The 14,277-nt window shown below is 65.7% G+C and overlaps 1 protein-coding gene across 9 annotated transcripts; it reads left to right on the top strand.

Moving 5' to 3' along the window:
• The first annotated feature begins 238 nt into the window (after window positions 1–238).
• PARP6 (poly(ADP-ribose) polymerase family member 6) lies at window positions 239–13,893 on the top strand. 9 transcript variants are annotated; one of them, XM_068144314.1, is made up of 22 exons: window positions 239–321; window positions 2,072–2,149; window positions 2,269–2,363; window positions 3,285–3,345; window positions 3,469–3,559; window positions 3,661–3,727; window positions 3,966–4,115; window positions 5,918–6,071; window positions 6,491–6,544; window positions 7,643–7,738; window positions 7,827–7,919; window positions 8,665–8,790; window positions 8,881–8,946; window positions 9,071–9,138; window positions 10,207–10,255; window positions 11,527–11,636; window positions 11,743–11,815; window positions 11,998–12,067; window positions 12,439–12,518; window positions 12,685–12,748; window positions 12,895–12,979; window positions 13,364–13,552. In XM_068144314.1, exons 1-22 carry the CDS (start codon window positions 319–321, stop codon window positions 13,464–13,466), a joined length of 1,836 nt encoding a protein of 611 aa, XP_068000415.1. In that variant the 5' UTR covers window positions 239–318; the 3' UTR covers window positions 13,467–13,552. The 9 variants fall into 9 exon arrangements, 8 of the variants coding, with proteins under 8 accessions (XP_068000415.1, XP_068000413.1, XP_068000412.1 ...); XM_068144312.1 differs by having other exon boundaries at window positions 11,524–11,636; XM_068144311.1 differs by having other exon boundaries at window positions 5,918–6,098.
• The last annotated feature ends 384 nt before the right edge of the window (window positions 13,894–14,277 follow it).

Here is a 14,277-nt window from a genome sequence, read left to right as displayed (position 1 = left end):
AGGGGACACAGCACAGCCCCCCCGGGGGGGGCTTTGTGCTGGGCACTAAGTTGGGGTGATGAGGACCGCGGGGAACCAGGGATGCTGGCGGCGCTGGGGACACCGGTGGGTGCCCATCACGGGCACCTGGATGCCTCGGTTCCAGGGGGGCGAGGAGGGGGTCGGGGGGGTGTCCCCGTCGGGTGACGTCATCGGCGGCGTTGCCGGGTGACGGCGGTGGCGCCGGGCCCGCGCCGAGGCCCTGACGTCAGGGCCCGATGGCCGCCCGCCCGCCCGCCGGCATGGAGCCGCCGACAGGCCCGCCCCGCCGCCGCTGAGATGGTGAGGGGGGTCCCGCCGCCCGGGGGCCACGGGGGATGCACGGGGACGCCCCCCAGGCCCGGCCCGGCGGAACCGGCGGGTCCCAGGGCCGCCGAGGCGCGGTGGGAGGAGCGGCAGGACGCGGCCTGATCGGGATGGGCGAATGGGGGGGGGGGGGGCGGGGGGCGGCGGGAGCGGGGCGGCAAGCCCTGCGTCCCCGGCTGGCCCCGGCCGGCCCCGGCTGGGCCCCGGCACGGGAGGGGGCCGGGCCTAGCGCGGGAGGACAGCCCATCGCCATCGGCCGGGGCCGTCTTGGCGGCACTGTGCGCGGCCCCATCTTGCTGTCCCCAACCTGCTGTCTACATCTTCTTGTCCCCATCTTGTCCCCAGCACACTGTCCCCATCTCACTGACCCCATCTTGCTGTCCCCAACCTGCTGTCTACATCTTCTTGTCCCCATCTTGTCCCCAACACACTGTCCCCATCTCACTGACCCCATCTTGCTGTCCCCAACCTGCTGTCCACATCTTACTGACCCCATCTCGCTGTCCGCATCTTGCTGTCCCCAACCTGCTGTCTACATCTTGCTGTCCCCATCCCGCTGTCCCCATCTTACTGTCCCAATATTGCTTTCTCCAACCTGCTGTCCTCATCTTATGGTCCCCATCTCATTGTCCCTAACCTTCTGTCTGCATCTTACTGTCCACATCTTGCTGTCCCCAACTGACTGTCCACATCTTGCTGTCCCCAACCTGCTTTCTGCACCTCGCTGTCCCCAACCTGATGTCCCTATCTTGCTGTCCCAATCTTGTTTTCCCCAACCTGTTGTCCCCATCTTACGGTCCCCATCTCACTGTCACCAACCTGCTGTCTGCATCTTACTGACCCCATCTTGCTGTCTCCAACCTGCTGTCCACATCTTGCTGTCCCCAACCTGATGTCCTTATCTTACTGTCCCCATCTTGCTGATCCCAACCTGCTGTCCCTAACCTGCTGCTCCATCCTCCTGCCCTCCTAAACCGCTCCCGTCCCACTGCCCCCCAAATTGCTCCTCACATCCTGCTGCCTCCCATCCCTTTGTCCCCAACCACTTACCCCCATCCTGCTCCCCTCCCAACTGCTTCCCCAATCCCACTTCCCAATCTCCCCATCCTAATACCTCCATCCTGCTCCCCGCCTAAAACACTTCTTCCATCCTGCTCCCCCATTTCACTGCCCCTCAGACTGCTCCCCCAAACCATTCCCCACAACCTGCTCCCCCATTTCACTGCCCCTCAGACTGCTCCCCCAAACCATTCCCCACAACCTGCTCTCCTATTTCACTGCCCCTCAGACTGCTCCCCCAAACCATTCCCCACAACCTGCTCCCCCATTTCACTGCCCCTCAGACTGCTCCCCCAAACCATTCCCCACAACCTGCTCCCCCATTTCACTGCCCCTCAGACTGCTCCCCCAAACCATTCCCCACAACCTGCTCCCCCATTTCACTGCCCCTCAGACTGCTCCCCCAAACCATTCCCCACAGCTCATCCCCACAACCTGCTCCCCCAGCCCACTGCTTCTCAACTTGGTCCTCCCGACTCTCTCTCCCAGAACCTGCTGCCACCCATCCCGTGCCTCCCTAATCTGCTCCCCCCAAATCAGTGCCCTCAAACCCAGCCCCCCAACTTTCCCATAACCTGCTGCCCCCCAGCCCTCTCCTTCCATCTCCGCTGCCCTTCGCCTTCTCTGCCTTCTCTAATCTGCCGCCCCCCAACTCCCTGTCCCCCAGGACCTCAAGGGTCAGTACTGGACGGACGATGACTCCGATGGGGACAACGAGTCTGAGGAGTTCCTCTATGGCGTCCAGGTAAGCGCTGGCTGCCCTGGGTGCTGGGTGCCGTGGATGCCGCGGGGCAGGGCTCGGGGTGTCCCAGGGCCGGGCACGGGGCCCTGGGTGTGACGGTGCCCTGGGATGCTGTGCCGCAGGGGACCTGTGCCGCCGACCTGTACCGACACCCGCAGCTGGACGCCGACATCGAGGCTGTGAAGGAGATCTACAGCGAGAATGCTGTGGCCGTCAGGTGGGTGCCCACTGCCCGCCAGCCCCGCGCCCGGCCAGCCTGCCCGTGGGCACCCAGCCGTGCCGCCCGCAGGGGGCGCCCAGCCGCAGCGTTCCCAGGGCGCCTGGCTGTGCCGTTCCTCAGGCATTCCCAGGGAATCATGGCATTCCCAGAGCATGGCAACACCGTGCCCTCCCCTGGTACCTGGCACTGGCATCTCTTGGGCACTAAGCTGTGCCGTCCTTGGAGCAGCCAGGTGTGCCATGCCTGGGCACCTGTATGTGCCATCTCTGGGGCACCTGGACATAGCATTCCCAGATCACCCAGTTGTGACATCCCCAGGAACCCCTCTGTGCCATTCCTGAGGACCCAGCAGTGCCATATGCAGGGCACCCAGCTATGGCATCGCTGGCCACTGGGCATCCCCAGGCACTCAGCTGTGCCATCCATGGAGCACCTGGTGATGGCATCACCAGACACCCATCTGTGTCATCCCTGAGCACTTGGCTGTGGCATGTCCAGGCACCCAGAAGTGCCATCCCTGGGGCATGTGGCTGTGCTGCCCCTGGGGCACCTGAAATGGCATCTTCAGGAATTTGGTCATGCCATCTTGGGACACCTGGCCATGCCATCCCCAGGACCCAGCTGTACCATCCTTGGGGCAATCAGCTCTGCCATTCCCAGGCATCTGCTGTGGCATCTCTGGGCACCCAGCTGTGCCACCCCCTGAGCACCCAGCCATGCCATTCCCAGACTACCCCTCCACAACCTCAGGCACTCTCCTTGCGCCATCCTGCTCCCATGGGTGCCTGTAGTCAATACCCAGGGAAGCACACGTGCCTGTCACCACCCTCACAAGCCTACTGAGCACCAGACAGAGGTGCCAGCACCCTGCCAGCCTCACCCCATGCCCCCCTGTCCTGGCACCCCGTGTCTTCACAGGGAGTATGGCACCATCGACGACGTGGACATCGACCTCCACGTGAACATCAGCTTCCTTGATGTGAGTCCCTGGGGCGCCACCCCAGCAGCCTGGGCACACGGGGAGGGTGGTGGGTGCCCAGGTTTCCCTGCCTGGCTGGAGGGGTCCCTGTGGCCGTGCCAAGGGGTGGCTGTCCCTCGGCAGGAGGAGGTGGCGACGGCATGGAAGGTGCTGCGGACGGAGCCCATCGTCCTCCGCATGCGCTTCTCCCTCTCCCAGTACCTCGATGGCCCCGGTGAGTGGGGAGGGTGGGCGGCACAGGGCGGCCCCTGGGGCCCTGGGGGTGGGGCATGAGGGTGGCACCGCTGGCTCCTCCTCCTCTCTCGCCCCCTGCAGAACCGTCCATCGAGGTTTTCCAGCCGTCCAACAAGGAGGGCTTCGGGCTGGGCCTGCAGCTGAAGAAGTAAGAGCTGAAACGTGGGATGGGCACCCAAAGGTGGTGGCAGGGGTGGGCCACGGGGTCACCGTTTTGCCCCAACCCTGGCCGGGTGCCAGCGTGTCCCCAGGCCTGCCCGTGGCCCTGTGGTCAGCTCAGCGCCAGCTTTGGCTGGGAAGAAGGAGGAGCTGGGTGGCATAGACGGCGGGCACACAGCGTGGGTGCCAGCCCCCCTGCTCAGGCATCCGTGCCACCTCCCTGCCAGGATCCTGGGCATGTTCACATCCCAGCAATGGAAGCACCTCAGCAATGATTTCCTGAAGACCCAGCAGGAGAAGCGGCACAGCTGGTTCAAGGCGAGCGGCACCATCAAGAAGTTCCGTGCTGGCCTCAGCATCTTCTCCCCCATCCCCAAGTAAGAGCCCAGCGGTGCCCCCGAAGGACCAAACCCTCTGCCCCCTCACGCTGGGAGGCCTGGTAGGGTGCCTCAGTTCCTCCCCCTGATCCCCATCCCCCTGATCCGTGCCCCCCTGCTCCCCACCCTGCTGGTGCCCGTGCTCCTGTCCTCATCCCCCTGCTCCCCACACCCCTGCTCCAACCCTGCTGCTGCCCATGCTCTTGTCCTCATCCCCTGCTCCCCACTCCCCTGCTCCCCACCCCCCTGCTCCCCACTCCCCTGCTCCCCACCCTGCTGGTGCCCATGCTCTTGTCCTCATCCCCTGCTCCCCACTCCCCTGCTCCCCACCCTGCTGCTGCCCATGCTCTTGTCCTCATCCCCTGCTCCCCACACCCCTGCTCCAACCCTGCTGCTGCCCATGCTCTTGTCCTCATCCCCTGCTCCCCACCCTGCTGCTGCCCATGCTCTTGTCCTCATCCCCTGCTCCCCACCCTGCTGGTGCCCATGCTCTTGTCCTCATGCCCCTGCTCCCCACCCCCCTGCTCCCCACCCTGCTGGTGCCCATGCTCTTGTCCTCATGCCCCTGCTCCCCACGCCCCTGCTCCCCACCCCCCTGCTCCCCACCCTGCTGGTGCCCATGCTCTTGTCCTCATCCCCCTGCTCCCCACTCCCCTGCTCCCCACCCTGCTGGTGCCCGTGCTCTTGTCCTCATCCCCTGCTCCCCACCCTGCTGCTGCCCATGCTCTTGTCCTCATCCCCCTGCTCCCCACCCCCCTGCTCCCCACCCTGCTGCTGCCCATGCTCTTGTCCTCATCCCCCTGCTCCCCACACCCCTGCTCCCCACTCCCCTGCTCCCCACCCTGCTGGTGCCCGTGCTCTTGTCCTCATCCCCTGCTCCCCACCCTGCTGCTGCCCATGCTCTTGTCCTCATCCCCTGCTCCCCACCCCCCTGCTCCCCACCCTGCTGCTGCCCATGCTCTTGTCCTCATCCCCTGCTCCCCACCCCCCTGCTCCCCACCCTGCTGCTGCCCATGCTCTTGTCCTCATGCCCCTGCTCCCCACCCCCCTGCTCCCCACCCTGCTGCTGCCCATGCTCTTGTCCTCATGCCCCTGCTCCCCACACCCCTGCTCCCCACCCTGCTGGTGCCCATGCTCTTGTCCTCATGCCCCTGCTCCCCACTCCCCTGCTCCCCACACCCCGGCTCCCCACCCTGCTGGTGCCCATGCCCTTGCTCCCCATCCACTGGTGTCTGTGCCCCGTCCCACCTCCACTGCTCATGCCCCCGCTCCCCACCTCTCTGGTGCCCATTCCCCTGCTCCCCACCGTGCTGGTGCCCCTGTGGATGCTGCTGCTCCCTGCCAGAGCCTGAGGAGGAGGTGGTGGTTGCTCCCCAGAGCAGCCAGAGGGTGAATATGGCTCTGGGTGACAGAGGACCTCATTGCTGTTTATAAATATGTAAAGGCTGAGTGCCCAGAGGCTGGAGCCAGGCTCTGCTGGGGGGTGCCCAATGCCAGCCCCAGGGGCAGTGGTGGAAGCTGAGGCAGAGGAAGCTCCATGGAAACAGGAGGAAAAACTTTTCCCTGTGAGGGTGACAGAGCCCTGGAGCAGGCTGCTCAGGGGGCTTGTGGAGTCTCCCTCTCTGGAGCTATTCCAACCCCACCTGGCTGTGTTCCTGTGTGACCTGCCCTGGGTGCCCCTGCTCTGGCAGGGGCGGTCGGACTGGCTGATCTCCCCAGGTGCCTTCCAGCCCCTGGCACTGTGATTCTGTGGCTGTGTTTGGTGGCAGAGCTGGGAGCTGAGGGGGGCTGTGTGCCCACAGGTCTCCCAGCTTCCCTGTCATGCAGGACTCGGTGCTGAAGGGCAAGCTGGGCGTGCCCGAGGCCCGTGCCAACCGCCTGATGAACCGCTCCGTCTCCTGCACCGTCAAGAACCCCAAGGTGGAGGTGTTTGGCTACCCCCCGGCCAGCACCCAGGCAGGTGTTGCCCCCTTCAACATCCTGGTGGGTGCCTCCCCGCCGCGGGGATTGCTTTCCTCTCCTTTCCCTTCCCGGGGCCTCCGCCGGCCTCGGGTCGCTTGTCTGTGGGGTGGGCACAGCCCCTGGCACTGGGGGAAGGGGAGGTTGGGGCAGCCCCTGGGGGGTCTCTCCCCTGTGCCTTCACCCAGCACCCTTGGGTGCTGAGGGGCGAGCTGGGGCGCCGGCCGCGGGGTCCTGCGGGGTTGCATCCCCCGGCGTGGTGCCAGCTCCACGCCGTGGCGGCGGCCCCGGGAGGGCCTTGGGGTGCGGGGGTCCTGCCGTGCCAGGGAGTGCTGGGGGCTGCCGGTGCCAGGCAGAGGTTGGGGTGCCAGGGGGAAAGGAGGTAACGCAGCTGGCTCCCTCCGGCTCCGGCGCAGGTCGGTGGCCACTGCAAGAACATCCCCACGCTGGAGTACGGCTTCCTGGTGCAGGTGGGCATCCTGCCCTGCCCTCCCTGCTGCCCTCTGCCCCACCCTGCTCATCCCCATCCCACTGCTTGGAGCATCCTCCCTGCTGCCCTGCTGCCCTCTGCCCCATCCTGCTCATCCCCATCCCACTGCTTGGAGCATCCTCCCTGCTGCCCTCTGCCCTGCTGCCCTGCAGCCCCATCCTGCTCATCCCCATCCCACTGCTTGGAGCATCCTCCCTGCTGCCCTGCTGCCCCATCCTGCTCATCCCCATCCCACTGCTTGGAGCATCCTCCCTGCTGCCCTGCTGCCCTCTGCCCCATCCTGCTCATCCCCATCCCATTGCTTGGAGCATCCTCCCTGCTGCCCTGCTGCCCTCCTGCCCCATCCTGCTCATCCCCATCCCACTGCTTGGAGCATCCTCCCTGCTGCCCTCCTGCCCCATCCTGCTCATCCCCATCCCATTGCTTGGAGCATCCTCCCTGCTGCCCTGTGTCCTGCTCAGCTCCGTTCCACTTCTCAGAGCATCCTTCCCTCTGCCCCACATCCCACTCTTCCTCATCCTACTGCCCCCATCCTTCCCACTGCCCCACATTCCAGTTATCCCCACCCCGCTGCCTAGAACAAGCTTCCCTCTGCCCCACATGCCCATGATCCCCTCCCTCCTCCCCTTGGTGCCCCTGCCTTCAGTGCCCCTAACCCACACTGCCCCTGCCCCTTGGTGCCCCTACCCCACGGTGCCCCTACCCCACAATACCACTTGCCCCACAGTGCCCCCTGCCCCTCAGTGCCCCTGTCCCACAGTGGCCCTACCCCACAGTGGCCCCTACTCCACAATACCACCTGCCCCACGGTGCCCCTTGCCCCTTGGTGCCATTCCCCCATGGTGCCAGTGCCCAGTGGGGCCCCTACTCCTCAGTGCCCCTACCCCTCGGTGCCCCTATCCCATGGTACCGCCTGCCCTACGGTGCCTCTGCCCCTGGGTGCCTCTGCCCCTCGGTAACGCCGCTCCTCGGTAACCCTGCTCCTCGGTGCCGCTGCCCCCGGGTGGCGCTGCCCCCGGGTGGCGCTGCCGCTGGGTGGCGCTGCGCCTCGGCGCGGGTGCGCGGCGGTGCCCCGCAGATGATGAAGTACGCGGAGCAGCGGCTGCCGACGCTCAACGAGTACTGCGTGGTGTGCGACGAGCAGCACGTCTTCCAGAACGGCTCCATGCTCAAGGTGTGCCAGCTGGGGCTGGGCTGCCAGCCCCCTGCCCGCCCCCTCCCTGCCCCTGCCCGCTCCCTGCCTTCATCCTGTGCCCCCGCAGCCGGCGGTCTGCACCCGGGAGCTCTGCGTCTTCTCCTTCTACACCCTGGGGGTCATGTCCGGCGCGGCCGAGGAGGTGGCTACGGGTGCTGAGGTGAGCCAGGAGGGGTGACCAGGCTGCCCCCTCAGGGGGTTGTCCCCTCGGGGTGTCCTCCCCTTCATAGAACCACAGCATTGTCAGGCTTGGAAGGGAGCTCAAGGCTCAGCCAGCTCCAACCCCCTGCCATGGGCAGGGACACCTCACACCACAGCAGCTTGCTCACAGCCACCTCCAGCCTGGCTGCAAACACCTCCAGCCAGGAGGCTTCCACCACCTCCCTGGGCAGCCTGGGCCAGGCTCTCACCACCCTCCTGAGGAACAACTTCTTCCTCACAGCCAATCTCAATCTCCCCACTTCTAGTTTTACTCCATTCCCCCCAGTCCTCTCCCTCCCTGACACCCTCAGAACTCCCTCCCCAGCTTTCTTGCAGCCCCCTTCAGATCCTGGAAGGCCACAATTAGGTCTCCTGGGAGCCTTCTCTTCTCCAGTCTGCACAGCCCCAGCTCCCTCAGTCTGTCCTCACAGCAGAGCAGCTCCAGCCCTCTGCTCCTCCTCCTGGCCCTGCTCTGGACACCTTCCAGCCCCTCCAGATCCTTCCTGGCACAGAGGCTCCAGAACTGGCCCCAGAGCTCCAGCTGTGGTCTCAGCAGAGTGGAGCAGAGGGGCAGAATCCCCTCCCTGCCCTGCTGGCCACACTTCTCTTGCTGCAGCCCAGGCTCTGCTTGGCTCTCTGGGCTGCAAGTGCTCCCTGCTGGCTCCTGCTGAGCTTCTCAGCCCCCCCTGCTCCCTCCCCCCCAGGTGGTGGACCTGCTGGTGGCCATGTGCCGCGCTGCCCTCGAGTCCCCTCGCAAGAGCATCATCTTCGAGCCCTACCCCTCGGTGGTGGACCCCAACGACCCCAAGACGCTTGCCTTCAACCCCAAGGTGAGCAGGACAGGCGTCCCCCCCTGGTTCTGGGGAGCAGTGGGAGCCCCCAGGACTCCTCTGATCACCCCTCCACTGTGCCCCATGCAGAAGAAGAACTATGAGCGGCTGCAGAAGGCCCTGGACAGCGTCATGTCCATCCGGGAGATGACACAGGTGTGCTGCCACGGCCCCACAGCCCTGCCCCATGCCACTGCCCTCTGGCCTGGGCTCATCCCCCTCCTCCCACCACCTGGTGAGTGCCAAGGGACCCACCTGCACCCCCTCTCACCTCTGCCAGGGGTCCTACCTGGAGATCAAGAAGCAGATGGACAAGCTGGACCCCCTGGCCCATCCCCTCCTGCAGTGGTAAGGCTGAAGGTGCTGCAGCCCTGTCCTGCTGAACCTGTCCCTGTCCTGCTGCCCCCTGTCCCTTCCTGCTGCCCCCTGTCCCTCCCTGCTGCCCCATGTCCCTCCTTGCTGCCCTCTGTCCCTCCCTGCTGCCCCCTGTCCCTCCCTGCTGCCCCATGTCCCTCCTTGCTGCCCTCTGTCCCTTCCTGCTGCCCCCTGTCCCTCCCTGCTGCCCCCTGTCCCTCCCTGCTGCCCCATGTCCCTTCCTGCTGCCCCCTGTCCCTCCCTGCTGCCCTCTGTCCCTTCCTGCTGCCCCATGTCCCTCCCTGCTGCCCCCTGTCCCTTCCTGCTGCCCCCTGTCCCTCCCTGCTGCCCTCTGTCCCTCCCTGCTGCCCCCTGTCCCTCCCTGCTGCCCCATGTCCCTCCTTGCTGCCCTCTGTCCCTCCCTGCTGCCCCCTGTCCCTTCCTGCTGCCCCCTGTCCCTCCCTGCTGCCCCCTGTCCCTCCTTGCTGCCCCCTGTCCCTCCCTGCTGCCCCCGTCCCTCCCTGCTGCCCTCTGTCCCTTCCTGCTGCCCCCTGTCCCTCCCTGCTGCCCCCTGTCCCTCCCTGCTGCCCCATGTCCCTTCCTGCTGCCCTCTGTCCCTCCCTGCTGCCCCATGTCCCTTCCTGCTGCCCCCTGTCCCTCCCTGCTGCCCCCTGTCCCTCCCTGCTGCCCCATGTCCCTTCCTGCTGCCCTCTGTCCCTTCCTGCTGCCCCATGTCCCTCCCTGCTGCCCCCTGTCCCTCCCTGCTGCCCCCTGTCCCTTCCTGCTGCCTCCTGTCCCTCCTTGCTGCCCCATGTCCCTCCCTGCTGCCTTCTGTCTCTCCCTGCTGCCACACATCCCCCAGGACAGTGAATGGGGTGGGGGACAGCTGGGCATCCACAGCACCAACCCCTTGGTCCCCTTCTCCTGTGGGTTCTTGGCCATCCACCCCCCTCAGGGTGGGTTGTGATGCAGCTCCTGGCTTGGCCCTGCTCCCAGGGCAGCTTGGGACCACCCTATGTGACCCTTCCTCATCCTCTTCTTCTTCCTCCTCTTCCTCCCAAGGATAATCTCCAGCAACAGATCCCACATTGTCAAGCTGCCTCTCAGCAGGGTAAGTGGCCTGGCCAGGCTCCCAGTGGGAGGTGGGATATGGGATATGGAATGTGCAATGGAGGGAATGGGATGCAGGATGTAGGATATGGGAGGTGGGATGCATGATCTGGGGAGTGGGATGCTGGACACAGGATACAAGGTGCTGGCTACAGGATGTGGGATTTAGGATATAGGATGTGGGACAGAGGGTAGGGGATGTGGGAGGAAGGGAATGGGATTGGGGTGTGGGATGTGGGGTGTTGGATATGGGATGTGGGAGGAAGGGAATGGGATTGGGATGTGAGGTGTGGGGTGTTGGATATGGGATGTGGGAGGAAGGGAATGGGATTGGGGTGTGGGGTGTTGGATATGGGATGTGGGAGGAAAGGAATGGTATTGGAATGTGGGATGTTGGATATGGGATGTGGGAGGAAAGGAATGGGATTGGGGTGTGGGGTGTGGGGTGTTGGATATGGGATGTGGGAGGAAGGGAATGGGATTGGGGTGTGGGATGTGGGGTGTTGGATATGGGATGTGGGAGGAAGGGAATGGGATTGGGGTGTGGGGTGTGGGGTGTTGGATATGGGATGTGGGAGGAAGGGAATGGGATTGGGGTGTGGGATGTGGGGTGTTGGATATGGGATGTGGGAGGAAGGGAATGGGATTGGGGTGTGGGATGTGGGGTGTTGGATATGGGATGTGGGAGGAAGGGAATGGGATTGGGGTGTGGGATGTGGGGTGTTGGATATGGGATGTGGGAGGAAGGGAATGGGATTGGGGTGTGGGATGTGGGGTGTTGGATATGGGATGTGGGAGGAAGGGAATGGGATTGGGGTGTGGGGTGTTGGATATGGGATGTGGGCTGTAAGATAGGGAAGTTGGAATATAGGATATGGGATGTGAGACACTGGGCATGGGATGAAAGCTATGGAAGGAGAGAGGTAGGGTATGAGGTGGGGATGTGGAATGGGCTGCAGGACATGGGGTGCAGGGAGGATGCAGCATGAGGGCTGCAAGGATCTGGGGAGGGTGATGTAAGGGAGTGAGCTGTAGGGTGCAGCCATTGGGATGGGGTCTGCAGCCTGTGGGGTGTGGGAGGCAGGAGATGGGATCCAGGGTGGAGGACAGGGATCGTCCCACAGGCCCTCCTGGCAAGCTTGGGATGACCAAAGCAGGGCTGGGGCCGGCTGGGCACGGGGCCAGGCTGCCGTGCATGATCTCTGTCTGCCTGTCTGTCCGTCTGCCCGTCCTCTCTCCCCACCTTTGCTGGTCCCTTTGCGCTGGTAGCAGCTGAAGTTCATGCACACCTCGCACCAGTTCCTCCTGCTCAGCAGCCCCCCCGCCAAGGAGGCTCGGTTCCGCACCGCCAAGAAGCTCTACGGCAGCACCTTCGCTTTCCAGTCAGTGCCCGGGGGCGGGGGAGGGCTGTTATGGGGGGGAGAGGAGGGGTGGCAGCGGGACCCCCCCGTGGGCGGGCACGGTGGGGCTGAGGTGGCCTTCTTGCAGTGGCTCTCACATTGAGAACTGGCACTCCATCCTCCGCAACGGGCTGGTCAACGCTTCCTACACCAAGCTGCAGGTAGGGCCGGGCCCCGCCCCGCCTCCACGGCCCTCCCTGGGGGCGGGCAGGCAGGCAGGGGGGGCGCGGCGAGGGGAGGGGGCGGGCGGGCAGCTGGCCGCAGAGGTTGGGCTGCCTCCGGTAACCGTGCCCGAGCCGGTCGGGGGGACCCCGCGGCGCTCACCCTGGTGTTTCCCCGCAAGCTGCATGGAGCAGCCTATGGCAAGGGCATCTATCTGAGCCCCATCTCCAGTATTTCCTTTGGATACTCAGGTAAGAGGCTGCCTGCGCTGCCCAGCCCTGCCCTGCGCTGCCCAGCCCTGCCCTGCGCTGCCCAGCCCTGCCCGGGCTCCCGTCCCTGCCCCCCGCACGGGCCCGGGGGCGCTCGGAGCCGCGCTGCAGCGGGCGGTGTCCTGCGTCCCTCCCGCCCGCCCCGGCCCCTGCCGCTGGGGCTGTGCCGGGGGATTAACCCCCGCCGCACCGCCTGGGCTTTCAAAGCTGCTGTGCCGACCTCCGGAGGGGCTTCCCAGGGTCGGGGAGCGCTCGGGGTGGCTTTTGTCCCCGTCTTGTGGCATGCGTCCCTGTGTCGCCCCGGGGCTGCTCCGTGGCCGGGCGCTGACCGCCGCCCCCCGGCTTCTCCGCAGGGATGGGCAAAGGGCAGCACCGGATGCCTTCCAAGGATGAGCTGGTGCAGAGGTACAACCGGATGAACACCATCCCCCAGGTGAGAGGGAGGACGGGCAGGGGGCCGGCGGGTGGTCAGCGGGCAGGAGGGGGGTCGGGAGGGTGGGCAGGGGGCGCGCCGGGGCCGGGCAGGGGGCGCGCCGGGGCCGGGCAGGGGGCGCGCCGGGGCCGGGCCGGGCGGGTAACGGCGCCTGCCCTCCCCGCAGAGCCGCTCGATCCAGTCCCGCTTCCTGCAGAGCCGCAACCTCAACTGCATCGCGCTGTGCGAAGGTGTGGGGCGCGCAGCCCGGGCCGGGGCGCAGGCGGCTGCCCTCTCCCTGGCTCCAGGGTGGCTGGAGGAGGGAGGCTGGTCCCTGGCAGCCGGCAGGGACCTGCCCCCCGCTGTTGCCCGGCTGACAGCCCCTTCCCCCCCGCAGTCATCACCTCCAAGGACCTGCAGAAACACGGCAACATCTGGGTCTGCCCTGTCTCAGACCACGTCTGCACTCGCTTCTTCTTTGTGTCAGTGCCCAGCTACACCCCTGGCACCCCCTGGCACCCCCTCCAGACCCCAGCATCCCTGGCGCACCCTGTATCCCCCATCACCCCTGCCACACCCCAGCACCCAAGGGACACCCCCAGGACAACTCCTTACCCTCCCAGCGCCCATGGCACATCCCTGGGACAACCTCTCATCCTCCCAAGACCCAAGGGACCCCCCTGGGTCACCCTTCCACACCCCCAGCACCCGTGGCACACTCCTGGCACACCCCAGCACCCAAGGGACACCCCCAGGACGATTCCTTGGCCTCCCAGCACCCGTGGGACTCCCCTGGGTCACCCCTGCCGACCCCCAGCACCCGTGGGACACCCTCAGGACAAGCCCCACCCCTTCTGCCCTCGCAGGTACGAGGACGGCCAAGTGGGAGACGCCAACATCAATACTCAGGACCCCAAGATCCAGAAGGAGATCATGCGCGTGATCGGCACTCAGGTGTACACCAACTGAGCGGCGGAGGGGAGCCCTGGCGCCCCCCGGCGGGCAGCGAGCGCACAGCCTGCGCCGGGCCGGGCCGGGCGGAGCCGATCGCAGCCCCCCCGGGCAGGGCTCGGGCGGGTCGGGGCCAGCAGCTCCACCCTGTACATAGGCACCAAGCACCCAGCGAGCGACCGGCGCCTCTAGCGCCCCCCTCGTCCCCCGGCCTGTCCCTTCCCCCTCTCCCCATCCCCTCCCCGGTGTCCCCCAGGCTGTGGCAGCGGAGGAGAAGGAGCTGCGGGGACTGCCGCGGCCGCCGCCGGCAGCGGAGTTTTTAGCGACCGCTAGGAAGGAGCAAAAAATAAACTACAAACCCAAACAAACAAAACCAGAACACCGAGAAAGCAGCAAACAACAAACCAAAAGAAACCCAGAAATGACCGGAAAAATAAAATGAAGAAAAAAGGGAAAAGGAATTTATGTCAGGGAGGGGGGGGAGGGAGGGTCATGGGGGGGAGGGGAGGGGAAAGGATGGGGAGGGGAGGGGAAAGGATGGGGAGGGGAGGGGATGATGGGGAGGTGGTGAGGAGGAGGGGATGGGATCATGAGGAGGGGATGGGAGAGGAGATGGTGGAGGTGATGGTGGAGAAGAGGAGGGGATGGGATTGGGAAGGGGTGGGATAATGGGGAAGGAATTGTGGGGAGGAGACGGGGTCACAAGGAAGGGATGGTGGGGAACGGATGAGGCTGCAGGGAAGGGATTTGGGCTGTGGGAATGGGATGGAAGGGATGGGATCGCAAGGAAGGGATGAGACTGCAGGGAGGGGATGAGACCACACCAGGG

This window comes from Melanerpes formicivorus, unplaced genomic scaffold, assembly GCF_026170545.1.
Source record: "Melanerpes formicivorus ecotype bairdi unplaced genomic scaffold, bMelFor1.0.p_v2 SCAF_10, whole genome shotgun sequence".
NCBI classification, from domain to species: domain Eukaryota; kingdom Metazoa; phylum Chordata; class Aves; order Piciformes; family Picidae; genus Melanerpes; species Melanerpes formicivorus.
This window is presented reverse-complemented; position numbering and strand designations above follow the sequence as displayed.

What these genes read in the sequence shown, in the direction of transcription:
- PARP6 (XM_068144309.1), top strand. An exon ending in AGTTCCTCTATGGCGTCCAG is followed by an intron (nt 2,150 to 2,268) that starts GTAAGCGCTGGC and finishes GCTGTGCCGCAG; the next exon opens with GGGACCTGTGCCGCCGACCT. An exon ending in CTTCCTACACCAAGCTGCAG is followed by an intron (nt 11,816 to 11,997) that starts GTAGGGCCGGGC and finishes TTTCCCCGCAAG; the next exon opens with CTGCATGGAGCAGCCTATGG.